This window comes from Oncorhynchus nerka, linkage group LG24 (genome assembly GCF_034236695.1).
Source record: "Oncorhynchus nerka isolate Pitt River linkage group LG24, Oner_Uvic_2.0, whole genome shotgun sequence".
NCBI lineage: Eukaryota > Metazoa > Chordata > Actinopteri > Salmoniformes > Salmonidae > Oncorhynchus > Oncorhynchus nerka.
This window is the reverse complement of record NC_088419.1, coordinates 32,186,991-32,211,047: the sequence shown is the minus strand read 5'-3', so window position 1 is coordinate 32,211,047 and position 24,057 is coordinate 32,186,991. Positions and strand designations below refer to the sequence as shown.

The 24,057-nt window shown below is 42.0% G+C and overlaps 1 protein-coding gene across 1 annotated transcript in view; it reads left to right on the top strand.

Annotated features, from left to right (window-relative positions):
- The first annotated feature begins 2,323 nt into the window (after positions 1-2,323).
- esr2a (estrogen receptor 2a) overlaps positions 2,324-24,057 on the top strand; it is a 39,424-nt gene continuing 17,690 nt past the window's right edge. Inside the window, 3 exon segments of the mRNA XM_029631566.2 lie at positions 2,324-2,498; positions 16,084-16,948; positions 17,380-17,546. Of these exon segments, the coding sequence (XP_029487426.2) occupies positions 16,485-16,948; positions 17,380-17,546 (631 nt within the window). The 5' untranslated portion in view covers positions 2,324-2,498; positions 16,084-16,484.

The window sequence follows — 24,057 nt, the reverse complement described above, 5'->3', positions numbered from 1 at the left end:
AACCCGGAAGCCAGCCACACCAATGAGTTGGAGGAAACACCGTCAAACTGGCGACACCACAGGAGTCACTAGAGCGCGATGGGACAAGGACATCCCTGCAGGTCAAACCCTCCCCTAACCCAGACGACGCAGGGCCAATTGTGCAGCACCTCATGGGTCTCCCGGTCACGGCTGGCTGCGACACAAACCAGGATCAAATCTGGATCTGTAGTGATGCCTCTAGCACTGCAATGCAGTGTCTTAGACCGCTGCGACCACTCGGGAGGCTATACAATGTTTTTTGTGTGTTTTTTGTTTTTTTAACTTATATTCTTAGATGCATGAATAGGTTTTCCCAATGCCTTTCCCACTGTCTTTTGGGATCCACAGAGAAATGAAATAATCTGCTCTAAGAATGTATTTTGCCCAATTGTGAATAAAAGAGTCCAAGGGTAAGGGATAAAATGAAGAACTGAGTCTTGGCTAGAGCAGGGGTGATAACTGACCAATGCAGGGGTGAGGGATGAGGAGTAGGGATGATGCTTGACTAGTGCTAATACATGTCTAGGGGAGGGGTGGGGGTTGAGGAGGAGGGGTGACGATTGAGGGAAGATGGAGGAAGCAGGAGCAGGCGTGGATCTTAGAAATAACGGTGGTGAAAGCGAGGAAGATTGGACTACGGTCCAAAGAAATGGAGCAAAGTAGTATTGGGAAACATAACACCTAGTTCTGTGAATGTCCCCTCTTATCTTGTAGGAGTTCAGTTTTTTGAGGAGGAGTGGTTTGAGTTGCCAAATCTGAAGAATCCATTTGAAATATCCAGACTGTTGGAAAGAGTGATGGGTAAAGTAAATGCAGTGAGGATTACGAGAAATTTACTTTTTTGTGTACTTCTGAGGAACAGAAAGAGCGGGTGTTGCTTCGCACCTGATTCGAGAAGGTTGCCATGTCGTGCGTGGCTCTCTGGAGCAGGGCACCCCTCAATGGGGTGATATCTGGCATTTTGTGGGAAGTCAATGTGATGAAAATGAAAAATATCCCTGGAGTGAATGATGCACGTCTAATGAATAGTGTAGTTATTGAAGAGAAAGTGAGTATCTGTTCTTCTGTTTTTTGAGTCCATCCCTACCCAGATGAAGTTGGGGTATATGAATTACTGTGTAAGACCGTGTGTCCCAAGATTGCAGCAGTGTGATCGCTGAAGTGCCTTTGGACACATGGAAAGTGTCTGTAGAAGAAAAAAGCCAAAGGTGTGAAAGTTGTGGAGAAGATTACGTTGACTGTGGTTTTGATTTTGATTGTGTGAAATGTTGCAATTGTGGTGGGAACCATGTTGCTTCATCTTTAATATGCCCTATGAGGGGTGAAGGAAAATGAGTTGGCTAAAGTCCGGGCCAAACAGAACATCTCATATGCAGCAGCTGTCAAGAGGGTTGAGGGAGCGAATGGTCCTGAGAGCCTATGGTGGAGAATAGGCATTCACGTCATGAGGCACATGTTGCCTCTCTTCAGACGGACCCAGATATTCTACAGGTTAAGAAGGTGGACTTTTACTCTTTAGCTATGTTGATCTGCCTAAGTGGAAAAAGTCTGGAAAGATGGACATCGTTGTGGATGCGGCAGAGCTACATGAAAGGCTGTCACGAGCCACACTACCATCTCAGGCCCCAGAGCCTGAGTGGGGAGATATGGAACTTTGAAGGACAGAAGAAGTGGGAGTATGTTTTGCTTTGTTTAGTGTTTTTTGTTGTTGACTATTTTAGTTGTGAGGTGTAAGTTAGTTATCCCAATCAAGTATGGTTTTCTTTTCACTTTGAATCCAGTAGTGGGATGTAGTCCACCATAAAACCCTACTGCAGAAGAACAAAAGGAGGGGTTACACGTTTTATTTTATTTAATGTTTATTTAACTAGGCAAGTCAGTTAAGTACAAATTCGTATTTACAATGACAGCCTACCAAAAGGCAAAAAGCCTCCTGCAGGGACAGGGGCTGGGATAAAAAATACATTAAATAAAAATATAGGACAAAACACATCACAACAAGTGAGACCACACAACACTACATAAAGAGAGACCTACTGTAAGACAACATAGAATGGCGGCAATACATGACAACACAGCATGGTAGTAACACAACAAAACAACATGGTAGCAACACAACATGGCATAACCAACAGCACAAATGTCAAGAAGATAGAGACAACAATACATCACACTTGACTAGTGCAGGGTTGATATTTGGCTAGGGGAGGGGTGCGCGTTGAGGAGGAGGAGGAGGAGGAATGACGGAGTTCCTAATATGTATTCCGTACAGACTATATCAGTTATATCTGAGTATTTTCGGACACACTGTTCAATCTCCTCTGCTTTCATGTCGTGCGCGCTTGACGAAAAGGTCGACACAGATGGTTGCTGAACGAAGGACAGAAACTGCATGTCAATGTTCCTGATGAATTTGGTTTTTCTAACTGACCATTGGAACTTTTCTGACAGTCTGTGCGGTAAAATCTGCACGAGAGGTAGGTGACAACACGAAAATTAGGTTGGTTTAACTTGTAAAATTGTAAGATGCTACACTGCTATTTGAGGTCTAACGTTATCTACTGAATCCTTAACGGGTTCAAATTATAGATGGGACTTGTTACTTTTGAGCGTCATATTTATTTTATTTCAATATACCACAATGCCATCTTGTTGTTGTGTACATAATTAATTTATTAATGCAATGGGTATTCATTTTTCTGTCCATCTTCTGAAATTGTATGTGCATATGTGTTTATTCTATTTTGTCAATTTAGAGCCACCGGCAAACGTGTGGTTAACTAGCATTTTCCACAGCACTTTTCACTCAAGTGGGGCAGCACCCCACCACTTTTTGATTTGGTTTAATACAAAATATTGTTGCAAAAGCGTTAAGAGCTACAAAGTAATATTTTCTACAATAATTTACACAATTTGTCACCTTGTGCACAATTAATCTATGCTTCACATCGGAGTGTTGTAGGTTCTGTGCGTGTCGCGCAATCAGATTCGCGGAAATCAGAGGTTGCGCGGCTAGGCACTACGCACTAAAGAATGCAAAACTCGCTCTTCACTTTCCAACAGTATTTATTTAGCAAACATGATAACACATCACTTCCTACAGACACAAGCAAAAACAATTAACATAAATGTTGCAGCAGCTACATCAATACATTACCAATCTGACATGGTGTATGCCATTAAAAAAAAAACTGAAACATGTCAGGTCTCAGCAACTGGTTTACTGATAACAATCGCAGCTGAATAGAGCCTACTCTGCCAAGGTAAACGAACCAGTAACATTATGCGTTTATAGCCTATTTATTTTTGTCTGGAGAAAATGTAATGTGCTCAAATTTGGTTTATATTCGAACTTCGGCTGGCTTAAGCCACCTAGACATTTTCAATCCAAAATTATAAACTGGAAAATCAATCAACATAATAGTAATGACATGGATAAACTGTGTGAGTAACTTTTTAATTACAGATGCATCTGCGGACTAAATTCCACTTCATGATGAAGGGAGTTTATGATGAACTTCAACAACAGCATTGGATTCGAGACCAGGTTTTGTGGAATCTAGCTCTGACTGCATTGATTCGCCCGAGGTCGATATATATATATATATATATATATATATATTTGAAGTATTATGAAATGCCCATCTTTTACCTATGTTTGTCCTTTGTATTTGCGTGCCTTTCTTTATTTGCTGAAATTCATACTTTTTCTATTAAACGTTAATAAAAGACAACCGTTGACTGTTTTCTCATTGCTGTTGCTCAAAAATGGCAACTTAAAAGTATGGATTTCAGAAAAAAAAAGGCACGCAACTACAGAGGACAAACATAGGTACACGGTGGGTGTTTCAAAATGTACATTTTTTTTGAAGTATTGACCCATTATTTCAACTATTGACCGAATCAATGTAGTCGAAGCTAGATTCAACAAGGCGTTTCCAAGGCGTTGGTGAAGTTCAATCAGAAACTTCCTTCACCATGGAGAGGAGTTTATTCTTCTACAGATGCAACCCTAAATAAAGCAAGCTCAGCCATGTTAGTTATATAGTCCAATTGCAGTTGTTGTCTCTGTCTGTTAGTCTAGTTTTAAACTAGAATTCATATGAACAAGTACAATGTTACTGCAGTTTGACAGGGTTTTCATCATTCCACTCTTTAAAAAAAAAACATGTTCCAGTTGGAATCAAATAAGGTTCTTCAGAGCAATACCATAGGACAGGATCATGAACCATATTCAGCCGCGGGACAAATTTGTTTTTTTTCTTGAGCGGATGGTCAGAGGGCCGGAACATAATAAAACATTATTTGTAGATTGCAAATTGACTGCAAAAAGAAAACCCAAACAGATAATATTTGACTATAACATCATTTCCAACCTTGCTTACATTTTGTATACGCTCACATACACTGAGTATACCTCCACCCCTTCAGAACAGCTTGTCAGGGGATGGACTCTACAAGGTGTTGAAAGCGTTCAACAGGGATGCTGGCCCATGTTGACTGACTCCAATGTGTGAAAAAGCCAACAGTGTTGCAGGTCTTAACACAAACCGGTATGCCTAGCATCTACTACCATACCCTGTTCAAAAGGCACTTCAATATATTGTTTTGCCCATTCACCCTCTGAATGGCACACATACACAATCCATGTCTCAATTGTCTCAAAGCTTAAAAATCCCTCTTTAACCTGTGTCCTCCCCTTAATCTACACAAATTACATCAATAAGGGATCATATCTTTCACCTGGTCAGTCTATGTGATGGAAAGAGCAGGTATTCTTAATGTTTTGTATACTCAGTGTATATCTCTCTATTATGCGTGGGGATACTTTGGAACAGATTTCCAAAATAAAAATCACTTCTAGCTGATTTGCTGGTGTTTTTTCAGCCCACCAAGTAAAAAAAAAAACATACAGTATATCTATTTTTTTGTGAGGAGCTCACAAAGCTTGGTGGGCCAAATAAAATCACCCTGCGGACCAAACTTGGACCGCAGGCCGCCAGTTGGGAAACCCTACCGTAGGTGAACCATGAGGTTTTCTGAGGAACCTTAAATAGGATGGGTCTTTGACGAATCATACAAAAATCAAGAGTTTCAATTAACCATCATAAAAGATTCTACGAAAAACCTTTTATTGTTATTTGCGGGACTAAAATTTTGGTAGGTCTTGTTTTCTGGGTGTTATTTTAACACTGTAGGGCAGGGGTGTCAAACTCATTCCATGGAGGGCCTAGTGTCTGCAGTTTTTTTCCCTTTCAATTAAGACCGAGACAATGAGGTGAGGGGAGTTCTTTAATTAGTGACCTTAATTCATCAATTGAGTACAAGGGAGGAACGAAAACCAGCAGGCACTCGGCCTTGGTGGAATGAGTTTGACACGTGCTGTTGAACCTTATTTGCACATTTCCTAGAGTGCCTTTCGAGTGAATTTTAGAGCTACCAGTACGACCCATGACTGTGTTTGCTAGTGAAAGACATGGTTGTTGCATTCATGAATTTTCAGTTCTGTGACCTTCACCTAGCGAGATCCTAAGTGAATGTGTATCATTAAAAGTCACATTATGCTGGCTGGCTAAGTGGTGTGTACATAAATATTAGTATCCAGCCAGAGTGGGGATATCCAACATTTTGAATTTTTGTCAATGAAGCCCGTTATCTACTTCCTCAAATTCTGATGAACTTGTGGATACCATTTTATGTGTCTGTGTGCAGTATGAAGAAAGCAATTGCACTAACGCTAGTTAGTAACTAACTAACATTAGCGTAATGACTGAAAGTCTATGGTAACTGCTAACATGCTAGATAGATTTCCAGTCATTGCGCTAATGCTAGTTAGCATTGGCTCGCAAAACTTCCTCTAACTTCCTTCGTACTGGATGCAGAGACATAACATTTGTATCCATGAGTTCATCTGACTCTGAGGAAGTAGATAAAGAGGCTTTATTGCCAAAATCCCGTAGTGTACCTTTAATTAATTAATCAATCAATGTACATGCAAAAACAGATATCGATTTGTTTTTTCTATAAATCATCCTGCAAAAGAGTATGCTGGGAAATATGACTGATGGATATGGTTTTGGTTAAACTCTGGTTATTAACACAAGTTTTTTTGTGTTAATTTAACTCCCGAATCAACAATAAAAATGTTACACAAAAAATGAACACTAGTTACCACTGGCCAATTTGTTATGTGATATAAAAGGGACAATTAAACAGGCTTCCATATATTTCAAGAACCTTTTTAGAATTCTGAAGAACTGCATATGCCACGTCAAGAACCCCTCCACTTAACTCAGTTTCTTTATCAGGCAAGAGTTCTCCAAGGAACCTTAAAGATGTCCTCCAGGGAATTTATTTTATTTAGTACTTTTCCTGTTGAGAAGCAATTTACAAGTACACACACGAAAGGCCCCCACAACTGCAAACTTCAAGGAGTAGCGAATTCAAGGAGTTGGTCTGATGGTGACTTTGATGACATCGGCCTCCCCCTAGCTTTAGGAACAATAGAGAACAAAAGAGCCCAACCCCACTTGTGCCATGTCATGAGGATACCTGGACCACCTATTGAGATGTGACTTTTTTTGTTAAGTAAATCAGGTGTTAAATGAGGTGGAAGGAGACTGAAGTCGGATTTTAAGAGCTGAGGAAGAACCATTTAGGAAGCTTAATTTTTTTCAGTTTAGGGCCAGAAGTTTTTCCAGGATTTTTTTCAAACCATATGATCTGATTAGAAAGATGCAAGTCCCATTATAGCCCATTTCAAATCCCAATAAAATTGTATTTAGTCACATGCTCTGAATACAACAGGTATACAGCCCCTAACCAACAATGCAGTTAAAAAAAATACGGATAAGAATAAGAAATAAAAGTAACAAGTAATTAAAGAGCAGCAGAAAATAACAATAGCGAGACTATATACCTATGTACCTGTACAGAGTCAATGTGCAGGGCACCGGTTAGTGTAGATAATATATACATGTCGGTAGAGTTATTAAAGTGACTATACATAGGTGATAACAACAGAGAGTAGCAGCGGTGTAAAAGGGGGGGACAATGCAAATAGTCTGGGTAGCCATTTGATTAGGTGTTCAGGAGTCTTATGGCTTGGGGGTAGAAGCTGTTTAGAAGTCTTTTGGAACTATACTTGGTGCTCTGGTACCGCTTGCCTGTCCTTTGCAGAGAGAACAGTCATTTTACAACTGATTAATCCCTTTGTCATACAGTACAGGCTCTGGAGTTTCATCCAGGCTGAATCACAACCGGTCGTGATTGGGAGTCCCATAGGGCGGCGCACAATTGGCCCAGCGTCATCCGGGTTTGACCGGTGTAGGCCGTCATTGTAAATAAGAATTTGTTCTTAACTGACTTGCCTAGGTTACCTGATCAGTCGCCCCACCATCTATATATTTTTTCAAAAAGCAATTGGTTCCAAAGAAATGGAAGCCTGAACAAGCCAATGCGTGCGTTTGTGACAAAGGTTTGCATATTTTTATTACATTTTTTATTACATGATTATTTTGTAATATATTGTGTAATATGTATTTCAGTGAAAATATAAGATAAAGATATATAATAAGATGAATAGGCCCAATTATGGGGGATCTCCCTTTTAAACCATTCGCTACAGGAGTTGCTTTCAAGTTTTCTGTGACCGACCGGCTCGATTTGGTCTTTTTTACATTGGATAAAATAGAGTCTCAGAGCTAGGAAATTGTATATCATACACTACAGTTGAGGAACGTTGGGAAAGTAATTCTGCTTTGAAAGTTAATAAACTTGTAACCCCACTTTTGAGAAAATGGCCCTTGAATGTTTTGGTAAACCTACCAGAGAGCTCTTTGTCTACACCCATTCAGCATCATTCACATCCTCTTAAGCCTTAGTTAGTCCCACCCATCTCTTTGAGGAGTCATATGTTTATTTTTTTATTTAACTAGGTAAGTCAGTTAACTAAAGGTAACTAAAGTAAACTTTCTAAACAATGTTTTGTTTAGTTTCTAGTTTGTTAGCTGGCTAGCCAGGTCAAATAATGACCATATCATAGCTGACAGCATCTTAACTTTTGTCAAGATCATTATTTACAAGTTAATGGCGAGCTATTTACAGAAAATAGCTTACAGTTGCGAGTGTGACGAAATAAAAGCAGGGCAATTTTAGAACTTGGACACTGTCTCGTTGGCCTAACGTTATATCCTAATTTGACTTAGGTGCAGGTCAAGTTGTTCTTCACATTACAGTCTCTGCAGGTAGCTAACCAACTAGGTGCAATGTTAGCTTTCTGACAAAATTTGAAATGTATAATAATTGAAAATGTAGCTAGCTAGACTCTTACCCATATACATGGATGACGGCGTCTCCCTCTCTGTCATCAATATTTTCAACAACCTTTTTGTTTCTCCCATTTATCTTTTGTCATGTTCTGTTCTTTCCTTCTCATCTTTGACATGTCATTGAGAATCAGCCAAGCCTATTTGGGGATCTTGGAACACAGTCAAAATTCATAGGATTTATTGGCCTTATGCCATGTAGTTCGTAAATTAGACAAATGCCTTTGCTCTAGGAAGCATGTTGGCCTATATGTGGGGGTGTCCTGTTTTTGTAAAAAAAAAAATACCCCCAAGGTCAAATCTCCAACCATTACTTTTCTAGTCTTTTTGGGTCAGCGAATGCCTGGTACAGCACAACAAGGATGAGGTTTTGGTTGTAATTGAGAAACGCGCTGTACACATCTTCAAACGGCAACGCCTGTGCATGACTGGTTTGAGCAGATTTTCTCTAGAAGCTGTGTGCTTTCAGCTAGTGGAGTGTGGATACTTAAACTGGGAGGTGAATATGGTTTGGGATTGGAGTTAGTGGGCTTAGGGATATTCAGGGCAGTAGTCCAAAGTACCTCTTAAGGCATTTTGCTGAGTGAAATTAAGTACTGTACACTTTTCGACTTCCTCTAAGTATCTCAGGGATAAGGGTCCTTGCACCCCTCCCCAGTAGTTTTACACACGTAAGCTCAGTGAGGCAGATGAGAGCCTCAGAAGCATGGATTCAATGTAGAAAATGCTCAGGCAAGTAACAGTCTAGCTGGCTATTGGCTCACCTCTTTCATTTCTGGGTACGGTTAGATGAAAGTAATTTGGTGTATGGATGTGCAACAAATGCAAACATATAGTTGATTCTTAAAGGGGAGATTGAACCCTGATCTCCGGTGTGAAGGCACATGTGCTTTTTGCCAGCTCTGCTATGACATTTGATGTTTTTATCTATATATCCTATCTATTCCCGGGGTCAATTTGGCTCGGAGTTGCTGGGTCTGTGCTAGCCTGCTGAGCTAAAGCCTAGGCATTTGCTGGGAAAGCCAACACAAACATTTGGGTTTTGTAGTTGTGCTGTAATGTGTAGGAGCACGAGGATGGGGTTTCTTGTATCTCTGAATTGGCCAAGTAGTGGCATGATGGTATAAGGTGATGTTGGATTAGTGTGGGTGTTATAACATCAGGCATGTGGGATGAGGTGCCGTTTTTTTGGGTTGAATAGCCAGTGTGCACAAGTCTGTCCATTAGGAATCTTCTGCCTAGCACTTTAGATTGGGCTAATGTGCAGCAAAGCTCTCCAAATAGGGAAAGTAAATGTGTTGGTTGGTCTTCTGTAGATGGTGTTGGCCCTGTATCTTATCCATACTCAGTAGGTTTAGTAGGTGGGAGTTGCTCTCTCACGCTTCATTGCCAGCTGTTTTCAGGACTGAGTAGTGGGGAGGCTGCTTTCAAGGCAAGGTCACTGCTTCAAACGAAACACCAAAAGTCCCCCTTCATGTGCTTTCACCCTGAAATAATAATTAAGGATGCAGAATGCTCTAGTAATTGTGCTTTATGTTAAAAAAATACTTAAAATTGGCAACAAAAAACACCAAGGCCATTAATATCCCAAACTTCAATCAACTTGGATTTATAACATTTTAAAAAATGAATATTTGTATGACTGTATGATTTTGCTATATGTTTGTCCTCTATTGCCTGTGTTTTGCAAGGGCCAAGTCCAAGTGTATGATTTTGATAATCTAGACCAGAGAAATCTAGATCAAAAGTTACATTTAAAATGCAGAACTGGTGCCGAACTGTGCTCAAAATATATTGTTCACTGCAATCTGATAATTTCCAAAAAACAAGAATAAGTCTTGGACTACATTAGAGCTGGGCGATAGGGACAAAAATCCATATGGCGAAAAATGTCCTGAATTGATGCGATAACGATAAATAGAATGATAAAATTATCCTTTAAACTACTGCTACTAGTTTGATGGTTGTTGCCATCAATTGTCCCATTAACAAATCACCCATATATCACCCAATCACCCAACGTATTTCATTTCAAACTTCACATTTCTCTAGTATAGTCTACTTATCGTAATGAACAATATCAGAAAAATGTATCTTCCCAGCTCTAGACTACATGTGGATTTATTCAAGACTGATGTATTATTCTAGACAGAGTACAGTTCTCAGTGTTGAAATAGCACAGCTAGACAATACACTGGCTCGTCTGTACTCGAGCTGGGACGGACAAGACTAAATGAGAAATCGCTGCTGAACACCCTGAGACAGAGGGCAGCGAGCATACACTGTTTGGCGGGAATTGGTGACTTGCGAGTCCGGCAGCAACAGTGGTAGCGGCAGCAGGAATCGGTGTATAAACGAACCAACACGACCTCATGACTCCTCCTTGTCGCTAATCTCTTGTTACATTTGTAGAGGACATGGATTTACCGTGGAAGGCTTCACGCTGGGTAGAGTGGGATATATTTCTGACAAACCCCTGGACCTACAGTATAGCGCTACCGCCAACACTAAGATTTACCATTGCATTAGGTTAGTTAAAATAAAGCCCTATGAGCGCTTGTTGTCAGTAAGTGATTTGTTTTACACCACAAATAATTAAAGTACCTAGCTAACCAGCTAATAGAGTTATTTAAATTTGTTTACAGTTGTGCTCTACTGCTCCTGTCCTATTTTGCTAGCTGTCATAACTGCCTCACATGGAACCCAAACCGGCTGCGCACGCGAGCCATCGTGCATAAATGTATTTTGCCCCACCACACCAATCGCGATCACGACACGCAGGTTAAAATATCAAAACAAACTCTGAACCAATTACATTAATTTGGGGACAGGTCGAAAAGCATTAAACCTTTATGGTAATTTAGCTAGTTAGCTTGCACTTGCTAGCTGATTTGTTCTATTTAGCTAGCTTGCTGTTGCTAGCTAATTTGTCCTGGGATATAAACATTGAGTTGTTATTTTACCTGAAATGGACAAGGTCCTCTACTCTGACAATTAATCCACACATAAAATGGTCAACCGAATCGTTTCTAGTCATCTCTCTTCCTCCTAGGCTTTTTCTTTTCTTGACTTTATATTGCGATTGGCAACTTTCATAAATTAGGTGCAACACCGACCTCGTTCGTCTTTCAGTCACCCACGTGGGTATAACCAATGAAGAGATGGCACGTGTGTACCTGCTTCTATAAACCAATGAGGAGATGGGAGAGGCAGGACTTGCAGCGCGAACTGCATCAGAAATAGAACTGACTTCTATTTTAGCCCATGGCAATGCAGACGCTCGTTGGCGCGCACGAGCAGTGTGAGTGCAATAATTTAATAATATAGATTTCAAAATGTATTTTGCAACGCTCATGCACACGTGACGTGATGAGTGGTGTAGTCAGCCTGTCATGCGTCCAAAACGTGATGGGATGGTTTCAGCTATGTTTACATTTTGGGCATTGGGATGTGTGCATATTCCTAGCCTGTTGAAGTAGCAGTGAAAGTGTGCCATATAGCCTTTGCTAAGGGGAAACACTAAACAATGATTTACATTTAAGAATGATTAACCTCTCCTTGGAACTGTGTTTCCCAGCAACACATGGGTCATAAAAGGCGACAGACGCCTGCTACCTGAGCTCGTCTGAAACCTGTGTGTGTCTGTGTGTACACACCAATGTGGGTATGTCTTCTGTCACAGTGCATACATTTCTGACACACTATTTACACAAAAGGCTGGTAGCAGCACAGGGTCAGCCTTACAGCATCACCCTTACATCAGTTTAGGGGTTAAATGTCTTGTTCAAGGCCGCAATGCCACTAGGGGATGGCACCAGCCCTGGGTATAGTATATTTCAACTACATAATCTAGCTGTGCTTGCCTGGTTTGCCATTGTAAGGTGGTAGTAGTAATTCTTAACTGAGACCTGAACACTTACATTAGCTCCATAAACAAATGCCTAGCCTTTATCTCAGCAAGCTCATACAATTTTGCAGTGTGCATGAGACCCGGGCTTGAACCCACCTAGTCAGTAAGATCAGTAATTATCTGGTTCACCCACCAGATTTTCCTACTAAAAAAGTGGGCCCCCTACCAGCCGCGCTTAGTAGCTAGGGATGACCCTGCATGTGTCTGTCTGTTTTTTGTTTCTATATATGTCTACCCATTGGGGTTAAGGTACGTTTATTTTGGCTGGCTTCCCATAAAAACTGCACTCAGAGCACTGGACTGTCGTAATGTGAGTCCTACACCAAGTCAGACGTCCTGCAGTGTCACAATCAATCAATACACGGAGAAGACCCAGTATTTATCAATTGCACAATTAACAGTTTGTAATCAGTAATGTAACTTTTGGATTACCCAAACTCAGTAAGAGGCATTAGAAGATGACAAAATAAATATTACCGATCTATTGCAGGATAAATCAATGTTGGAGATTAACATAGTTGGCCATAAATGGATGTTGCATTTGACTTTAAGGGATGGTTATGTAGGCTTTTTCTAACCCACCTCTTTCTACTACAGACAATAATACGATTATGCTATATCTTTACCTATCAAAAACAATTCTTTATAGGCAGCTTATAGTTCTTAAATTCAACCATTATTGGGTTAAAATACACATATAGCCTACATTTGTGATCAGCCATGCACAACAACTAACATCTGTAAATAGCTAAATTACAGTGAAGCAGAGTGATTCATAACAATGCTGTATGTAGATATTAATAATAAGTGATCCGTATCGCCCGTAGGCTATACTGCTGTCATTCTTATCTCCAAGCGTTTAATCAAGTTGGATAATCTTTGGATGCCGACAGCAGTCGCACCATTGGAAGACGTAGATTGGACTGTAGCCTAAAAAAGGTCCATTCCTGCTTTTTTCCCGCAATCCATCAAGCACATTTGATGTGTCATCATAGTGGTCTCGTGACTTTCTCGGGCTGAAAATCATAAACTTGCGCCTTTTTCCTATGCTGATTTGAATATCATTGAGATCAGAAAGGTGTCAAATAATTTCTGAATTGAAAAGTAATCCGAGAAGTAATCATACATTTTTTCAAATGTATCTGTAATCTGATTAACAATATGTTTGGTGGTAATGTAAGGGGTTGTTTTTTTTGTAATTAGTCCCCAACCCTGTCTCTATGTTTTTGTGTAACCTGCATAAATGTATATTGCCCTGTAGCACTCTGTCATCATTAGGTGATTTGAGAGGCGGGTTAAGAACCATATCAGCTTAGTGTTGCATGGTATACCGAAACAGTACTTTTTCGATACTAGAACATGAGAAATGTCTCTGTAATATAATTTATTCTGTCAAGTATCTCACGTCGTCTACTGATTGAGAGAGGATCAAGTCTGTCTATTAGCACAGCTGATGTCCCCGTACAGCGCGAGAGCACCGTGCCTGCTCCACTTACTTATTGCTAGCTCTAGCCTTCCAGTGAGTTCAGTAATTCCTCATGGGTGTCTGGGCTGCATTACCACTTATGCAGCGCAGAAGTTATCACACTTGAATAATGCAAAACACCATGTAGAAATGTTGAAACTGTTAAATACTCCCAAACGATGTCCAGTACAGGCTAGAACACTGCAAGGCTGGAAGATATCAGGAGCTTCCAGCTTTGTAGGCAAACTTTCCTTGCTACCTTACAGCTGAAGCCAACATCTATTCTCTACCCGAGTACATTGTTTGTGATAACATTACGCAAAATATTGCTGATATTCAAAAATTATGAGTTCAGTTAGTCTCCCATGCCTCTCATCTCTCACATCTTTGCTCGAGCCTTGAACTAACTTTGTGTGAATGACGTCATGGGTCTTAAAGGGAAAGCACACATTTTTAGGAAAACAACCTCTCCCTCAACATCAGCAAAACCATCGCGGACTACAGGAAACAGGGGTGAACACGCCCCCATCTGCATCGACGAGGCTGCAGTGGAGAGGGTCAAAAGCTCCTCGGCGTGCACGTCACAGAGGATCTGACATAGTCAAATCACACCGACACTGTAGGTGCAACAGTGCCTCTTCAACCTCAAACGACTGAAGAAATTTGGCATGGGCCCTCAGATCCTCAAGAAGTTTAATAGCTGCACCATCGAGAGCATCTTGACCAGCTATATCACCGCCTGGTATGGCAATTGCACCGCCGTCAACCGCAAGGCTCTACAGAGGGTGTGTGCGGGCATTTACACCAGACGGTCTCTGAGGAAGGCCCGGAAGATCGTCAATTATCCAGTCACCCGAGCCACTCTGTTATCATCTGGCAAGTGGTATTGGAGCATCGAGTGTCTGACCAACAGGCTCCAAGACACACACTAAAGTATGCATGAGAGCACCAGCTGTTTTGGAAGACTGTGTGGTCACGCTGTCCGTAGCCGATGTGAGTAAGACCTTTAAACAGGTCAACATTCACAAGGCCAGACAGATTACCAGAATGTTTTTATTTTTCCGTTATTTTACCAGGTAAGTTGACTGAGAACACATTCTCATTTGCAGCAACGGCCTGGGGAATAGTTACAGGTGAGAGGAGGGGGATGAATGAGCCAATTGTAAACTGGAGATTATTAGGTGACTGTGATGGTTTGAGGGCCAGATTGGGAATTTAGCCAGGACACCAGGGTTAACACCCCTACTCTTATAATAAGTGCCATGGGATCTTTAATGACCTCAGAGAGTCAGGACACCCGTTTAACGTCCCATCCTAAAGACAGCACCCTACACATGGCAGTGTCCCCAATCACTGCCCTGGGGCATTGGGATATTTTTTTAGACCAGAGGAAAGAGTGCCTCCTACTGGCCCTCCAACACCACTTACAGCAACATCTGGTCTCCCATCCAGGAACTGACTAGGACCAACCCTGCTTAGCTTCAGAAGCAAGCCAGCAGTGGTATGCAGGGTGGTATGCTGCTGGATATGTAATCAGAGCATGCACTGACCAACTGGAAGTGTTTTCATTGACATTGTCAACCTGCCGTTTTGGACGCGCTCTGGTACCTCTTGCCGTGCAGTAGCAGAGATAACAGTCTATGACTAGGGTGGCTGGAGTCTTTGACCATGTTGAGGGCCTTCCTCTGACACCACCTGGTAGGCTGTCTCATTGTTGTCGGTGATCAGGCCTACCACTGTTGTGTCATCGGCAAACTTGATGATGGTGTTGGAGTCGTGCCTGGCCATGCAGTGATGAGTGAAGAGGGAGTACAGGAGGGGACTGAGCACGCACCCCTGAGGGGCCCCCGTGTTGAAGATCAGTGTGGCGGATGTGTTGTTACCTACCCTTACCACCTGGTGGGCGGCCTGTCAGGAAGTCCAGGATCCAGTTGTAGAGGGAGGTGTTTAGTCTTTGGGCTTTGATCGTTTTCATTTTTCAATACTCTACATGTAGTCCTTTATTCTTCATGGTTTGATGAGATGCTAACTATGTCTGTAGCCACTGGCAGTACTTGAATAAGGTCTCAATTACAAAGAGTGCTATAGTGAGTGGAGCTGTGGAGGTTATCTGAGTAGTGTTGAAAACCTGGGTCGTGTTCAGTAGGCAGAAAAACTGTCCTGTCATAAAAAATAAAAAAAAATGAAAGGAGATTGGATAGTGCAGTCCCCTTTTTATAAATACAAAAAAAAAAGTTATGGAACATCTTCGGTTTTGTGCATAGAATGTTATTGGCTCTTAATAATTTGTTTGAGTTTAATGTATGATGTTTTAGTGAAGTGCTCTGTTTGACACAATCCTTTTCTCTCTTTCCCTTCAGTTGGAATCCCCTGATATCGGAGACCCTGCCATTGTGTCATTTTTTGACGTTGTCAGAGATCCATACACGGATGGATTGCTACTCCACTTATCGATTCTGGGAAAAATCCACGTCCATGTCTGGTGACACAACCCCTGAAACCGTGTTCCATGCTGATGATGCATTACAGCCAGATCCTCTTGTAGACTTCCTATAGTCGAGTCTCTTGCTAAAATTCTCATAGACCTCTGCTAAAGCCTGCTTTGAGATCTCCTACAGTTGGGACCATAAGCACATGTCTAGGATCAGCTTTTCCTCCTCCAATTATAATCTCAATCATTAATGAAGGAAAAATTCACAACTGACCTTAAATCAGCTTCAAGGGACACTCATCCTCCTACTGGGAGTGGTGTGTCTCATTGATGTCACAATATAGAAGACTCCCTGGCCTGCCTTCAGAGCTCCCGCAGTCGCCAATGGCTGCGTCTCCACTCCCAGAGCGTGACTCTGCGACCCTTCTGAAGCTGCAGGAAGTGGATCCCAGCCGTGTTGGCCGCGGTGGCCGCATCCTCTCGCCCATCTTCAGCGCCCCGTCCCCGGCGCTGCCCATGGAGGCCCACCCCATCTGCATCCCCTCGCCATACACTGACATCGGGCACGACTTCAACCCCTTGTCCTTCTACAGCCCCACTCTGCTGAGCTACGCTGGGCCCGCGCTCTCTGACTGCCCATCCACCCACCAGTCCCTCAGTCCCTCCCTCTTCTGGCCCCCCCAAGCTCACATGGGGCCTCCATTGTCTCTGCACCATCGGCCCCAATCTCGCCCACAGCAAGGCCAGCCAACCCGAGTGTCCTGGGAGGAGCCCCACGCCCTATCTGAGAGCAGGTAGGAAGGAAACTGAGTTTCTTCACTCCTTGCAGGCTTTTGCCCTAGCCCAGCACTAACAAACCTGATTCTACTTATAAACTGGGCAAAAGCCCCCACACATTGCAGACCTCCAACTGCTGCATTTCATTAGAAAATTCAGAGCCTATTCTTTGTGAAGGGACTAGATAGGTGTGAGTCATTGCTCTATCTCGTTTCCGCCACAGAACAAGAATTTGATTATATTTACAGTGTTTTCTTCATATTGCTTTCACCTATCCAGTCCTGTTAGATCTGTGATGGTGAGTCAGTAAAGTCAGAAGGGAGGGGGGCACTTTGAAAGGCTTATTCATGAATGTCATTATAAAGTTTTACCCTTGTTTTGTATGGTTTTCAAAACATCATCAGTCATGTTGTCTTTGCTGTCTGTATTCTCTCTGTGTGACGGACAGCAAGCCTCTGAGGAAGCGCTCGCAGGAGGGTGAGGAGACGGTCATCTCGCTGGAAGGGAAGGCTGAACTGCACTTCTGTGCCGTGTGTCACGACTACGCGTCGGGCTACCACTACGGGGTGTGGTCCTGCGAGGGCTGCAAGGCTTTCTTCAAGAGGAGCATCCAAGGTAGTAAGGGCTCAGTGTTCCAGATCATGCACATACAGTGCCTTCAAAGTATTCATACCCCTTGACCCCTCATTTTGTTGTGTTACAACCTGAATTCCAAATGGATAAAATATATATTTTTTTCACACAATACCTCATAATGACAAAGTAAAAACATGTTTTTAGAATTTGTTGCAAATTTATAAAAAATTAGATACAGAAATATCTACTTTACATAAGTATTCATACCTCTTTGCTATGATACTCCAAATTGAGCTCAGGGGCATCCAATTTCCTTTGATGATCCTTGAGATGTCACTACAGCTTGATTGGAGTCCACCTGTGATTGCTTGGACATGATTTAGAAAGAAACACACCTGTCTATATAAGGTCCTACAGTTGACAGTGCATGTCAGAGCAGAAACTACACCACGAAGTCCAAAGAACTGTCCGTAGATCTCCAAGATTGAATTGTGATGAAGCATATATCTGGGGAAGGGTATAAAACTATTTCTCAAGTGTTGAAAGTTTAAGAGCACAGTTGTCTCCAAAAACTATGGAACTACCCCCCAGACTCTGTCTAATGCTGGCTGTCCAAACAAACTGAGCAACCAGGAAAGAACGACCTTGGTCAGGGTGGTAACCAAGAGACCTATGACCACTCTGACAGAACTACGGAGTTCCTTAGCTGAGATGGGACAACCTGCCAGAAGGACAACAGTCTCTACAGCACTTCACTAGTCTGGGCTTTATGGGAGTGGCCAGATGGAAGCCACTCCTGAGAAAAAAGACACATGACAGCACGCCTGGAGTTTGCAAAATGACATGTGAAAGACTCTTGAGATCACAAGGCAAAATATGGTAAGGATAAAGGGGGAAATGAATGGAGCCAAATAAAGGGAAAACCTTAAACCTGCTTCAGAGTGCAAATGACCTCAGACTGGGGGCAAAGATTTACTTTCCAAAAGAACAATGACCCCAAGCATACAGCCAAAGCAAGCTGGAATGGCTTCTGAACAAGAATGTAAAAGTCCTTGAGTGGCCGAGCCAAAGCCCAGACGTGAATCCCATTGAAAATCTGTGGAAAGACTTGACAATGACTTTTCACTGCCGCTCAACAGAGCTTGAGAAAATCTGCAAGGAAGAAGGGGTGAAAATCCCCAACTCCAGATGTACAAAGCTGATACAGACATACCCAAGTTGACTCAAAGCAGTAATCGCAAGTATTGACTTGGGTGTGAATACTTATGTAAATGAGATACTTCTGTATTTCGTTTACAAAGAAATTGCTACAAAATGTTAAAACATGTTTTCACTTTGTCATTATGAGGTATTGTGTGCAGATGGGTGAGAAATTGTAATTTAATCAATTTTGAATTTGGGTTGTAACAACAAAATGTGGAATAAGTCAAGGGGTATGAATACTTTCTGAAGGCATTGCAGGGGGGAATTCTGTATCGAGTTAAACGTGCGTAAATGGAACACAATTCTATTTTTATGCACTTTTCTCTCAACCTGTATTCTGACCTTGAATTTAAGCAGGAGAATAGCATGCTCGTCACACGTTATCCGTTTGGGGTGGAGATCAAAGACATGAAGGTGTGGAGGAGGTGTGTCTACACATAGTCTGTGTTCTGACCTTGATTTAATTCCCTCATAATTCCACCACCTTACGATGAATAAGCTTGAGCAACCTGTCCGGAACAACATCAACTGAATTTGTTTTTAGATAGAAATAACCCCATTCTCCATGCACTGTAATTTACAAATTGATAAGAGCTAGGTACAGTGGGGCAAAAAAGTATTTAGTCAGCCACCAATTGTGCAAGTTCTCCAACTTAAAAAGATGAGAGAGGGCTGTAATTTTCATCATAGGTACACTTCAACTATGACAGACAAAATGAGAAAAAAAATCCAGAAAATCACATTGTAGGATTTTTAATGAATTTATTTGCAAATTATGGTGGAAAATAAGTATTTGGTCAATAACAAAAGTTTATCTCAATACTTTGTTATATACCCTTTGTTGGCAATGACAGAGGTCAAACGTTTTCTGTAAGTCTTCACAAGGTTTTCACACACTGTTGCTGGTATTTTGGCCCATTCCTCCATGCAGATCTTCTCTAGAGCAGTGATGTTTTGGGGCTGTTGCTGGGCAACACAGACTTTCAACTCCCGCCAAAGATTTTCTATGGGGTTGAGATCTGGAGACTGGCAAGGCCACTCCACGACCTTGAAATGCTTCTTACGAAGCCACTCCTTCGTTGCCCGGGCGATGTGTTTGGGATCATTGTCATGCTGAAAGACCCAGCCACATTTCATCTTCAATGCCCTTGCTGATGGAAGGAGGTTTTCACTCAAAATCTCACGATACATGGCCCCATTCATTCTTTCCTTTACACGGATCAGTCGTCCTAGTCCCATTGCAGAAAAACAGCCCCAAAGCATGATGTTTCCACCCCCATGCTTCACAGTAGGTATGGTGTTCTTTGGATGCAACTCAGCATTTTTTGTCCTCCAAACACGACGAGTTGAGTTTTTACCAAAAAGTTATATTTTGATTTCATCTGACCATATGACATTCTCCCAATCTTCTTCTGAATCATCCAAATGCTCTCTAGCAAACTTCAGACGGGCCTGGACATGTACTGGCTTAAGCAGGGGGACATGTCTGGCACTGTAGGATTTGAGTCCCTGGCGGCGTAGTGTGTTACTGATGGTAGGCTTTGTTACTTTGGTCCCAGCTCTCTGCAGGTCATTCACTAGGTCCCCCCGTGTGGTTCTGGAATTTTTGCTGACTGTTCTTGTGATCATTTTGACCCCACGGGGTGAGATCTTGCGTGGAGCCCCAGATCGAGGGAGATTATCAGTGGTCTTGTATGCCTTCCATTTCCTAATAATTGCTCCCACAGTTGATTTCTTCAAACCAAGCTGCTTACCTATTGTAGATTCAGTCTTCCCAGCCTGGTACAGGTCTACAATTTTGTTTCTGGTGTCCTTTGACAGCTCTTTGGTCTTGGCCATAGTGGAGTTTGGAGTGTGACTGTTTGAGGTTGTGGACAGGTGTCTTTTATACTGATAACAAGTTCAAACAGGTGCCATTAATACAGGTAACGAGTGGAGGACAGAGGAGCCTCTTAAAGAAGAAGTTACAGGTCTGTGAGAGCCAGAAATCTTGCTTGTTTGTAGGTGACCAAATACTTATTTTCCACCATAATTTGCAAATAAATTCATAAATTCTACAATGTGTTTTTCTGGATTTTTTTTCTCATTTTGTCTGTCATAGTTGAAGTGTACCTATGATGAAAATTACAGGCCTCTCTCATCTTTTTAAGTGGGAGAACTTGCACAATTGGTGGCTGACTAAATACTTTTTTGCCCCAATGTAAATGAGTATGTCGTTTGGACAAGGGGATTGTGAATATCAATGACAATTGTTTTAGATCTATTTTACCTTCATGATCGCTGGAGACATGTGACACCAGTCATATGGCAGCAAACTGAAGCATATCAACATATCACATTTTCCACAGTGACGGTAATGAAATGCTGGCCTTATAACCTTGAAGGGATGCAATTTAGAGACAGACCCAAGCTATAGGTTCCAGTAGCCATGAGCAAATGACAGTATAGCGCCAAACCTACCAAGTTGATTTATGATTTCTAGAATGTTTTATTTATATGCCCAGACTTTTCACTGTATTTCTTTTATAATTTGTGTTGTGTTATATATTAGCCATTATCAGTAGCCTTTCATTCCTCTGTCTCGTTCGTGTGGTTGTTCCTGAGGATCGTGAATCATGTTATGCTAATGTATTATAAGTAATACGGGACATGTAGTCTATTTGAATCATTATGGAACAGCGACCATACGTGGCTGTTTAAACCTGGAGCCTGGCGCACGGTTCATGACGACTGGACCATTGTCATCACAGTTCAATGATTAGTGAGGATTATCAGAGAAGATTTATAGGAGTACTGTTCAACCCCTATTGTTTCAGGGATGGAACAATTGAATATGGCAACTTTCAAGATGAATCAAACCACTGTATTATTGATTCACCAATATATTTTGTGCCTAAAGGCTCTCCCCCAAAAATGCAGAACTTTCCTAATCCTAAATAATACACAAGATCAGAGTATTTTTTTCCAAATAACAAACAAGTATTTGTATATTTCGATGGCTTTCTTTCCACTTCTGGATTTAGTGTCTCTTATTGATTCTGAAATGTGACACAACCGCTGAAATATTTTGAACCGCTCTCTTCATATATTCTAGTGCATGGGTATGCAACCCTGTTCCTGGAGTTCCGTAGGTATTGTACCGGAGGATTTTGATCCAGCTAGGCACCACACGTAACCAAATGATTTAATTGATCAGTTCAGGGATAAATTCAACACACCTGGTCTTCCAGGTCGATTAAATCAAAAACATGAAGTGCCTGCACTCCAGGACGAGGGTTGCCTGTCCTGGAGAGCTGGTCTGTCGATAAATTCAAATGAAAGGTACAGTGCCTTGCGAAAGTATTCGGCCCCCTTGAACTTTGCGACCTTTTGCCACATTTCAGGCTTCAAACATAAAGATATAAAATTGTATTTTTTTGTGAAGAATCAACAACAAGTGGGACACAATCATGAAGTGGAACGACATTTATTGGATATTTCAAACTTTTTTAACAAATCAAAAACTGAAAAATTGGGCGTGCAAAATTATTCAGCCCCTTTACTTTCAGTGCAGCAAACTCTCTCCAGAAGTTCAGTGAGGATCTCTGAATGATCCAATGTTGACCTAAATGACTAATGATGATAAATACAATCCACCTGTGTGTAATCAAGTCTCCGTATAAATGCACCTGCACTGTGATAGTCTCAGAGGTCCGTTAAAAGCGCAGAGAGCATCATGAAGAACAAGGAACACACCAGGCAGGTCCGAGATACTGTTGTGAAGAAGTTTAAAGCCGGATTTGGATACAAAAAGATTTCCCAAGCTTTAAACATCCCAAGGAGCACTGCAAGCGATAATATTGAAATGGAAGGAGTATCAGACCACTGCAAATCTACCAAGACCTGGCCGTCCCTCTAAACTTTCAGCTCATACAAGGAGAAGACTGATCAGAGATGCAGCCAAGAGGCCCATGATCACTTTGGATGAACTGCAGAGATCTACAGCTGAGGTGGGAGACTCTGTCCATAGGACAACAATGAGTCGTATATTGCACAAATCTGGCCTTTATGGAAGAGTGGCAAGAAGAAAGCCATTTCTTAAAGATATCCATAAAAAGTGTTGTTTAAAGTTTGCCACAAGCCACCTGGGAGACACACCAAACATGTGGAAGAAGGTGCTCTGGTCAGATGAAACCAAAATTGAACTTTTTGGCAACAATGCAAAATGTTATGTTTGGCGTAAAAGCAACACAGCTCATCACCCTGAACACACCATCCCCACTGTCAAACATGGTGGTGGCAGCATCATGGTTTGGGCCTGCTTTTCTTCAGCAGGGACAGGGAAGATGGTTAAAATTGATGGGAAGATGGATGGAGCCAAATACAGGACCATTCTGGAAGAAAACCTGATGGAGTCTGCAAAAGACCTGAGACTGGGACGGAGATTTGTCTTCGAACAAGACAATGATCCAAAACATAAAGCAAAATCTACAATGGAATGGTTCAAAAATAAACATATCCAGGTGTTAGAATGGCCAAGTCAAAGTCCAGACCTGAATCCAATCGAGAATCTGTGGAAAGAACTGAAAACTGCTGTTCACAAATGCTCTCCATCAAATCAAATCAAAATCAAATGTATTTATATAGCCCTTCGTACATCAGCTGATATCTCAAAGTGCTGTACAGAAACCCAGCCTAAAACCCCAAACAGCAAGCAATGCAGGTTTAGAAGCACGGTGGCTAGGAAAAACTCCCTAGAAAGGCCAAAACCTAGGAAGAAACCTAGAGAGGAACCAGGCTATGTGGGGTGGCCAGTCCTCTTCTGGCTGTGCCGGGTGGAGATTATAACAGAACATGGCCAAGATGTTAAAATGTTCATAAATGACCAGCATGGTCGAATAATAATAAGGCAGAACAGTTGAAACTGGAGCAGCAGCACGGCCAGGTGGACTGGGGACAGCAAGGAGTCATCATGTCAGGTAGTCCTGGGGCATGGTCCTAGGGCTCAGGTCCTCCGAGAGAGAGAAAGAAAGAGAGAAGGAGAGAATTAGAGAACGCACACTTAGATTCACACAGGACACCGAATAGGACAGGAGAAGTACTCCAGATATAACAAACTGACCCTAGCCCCCCGACACAAACTACTGCAGCATAAATACTGGAGGCTGAGACAGGAGGGGCCAGGAGACACTATGGCCCCATCCGAGGACACCCCCGGACAGGGCCAAACAACCTCACTGAGCTCGAGCTGTTTTGCAAGGAGGAATGGGAAAAATTTTCAGTCTCTCGATGTGCAAAACTGATAGAGATATACCCCAAGCGACTTACAGCTGTAATCGCAGCAAAAGGTGGCGCTACAAAGTATTAA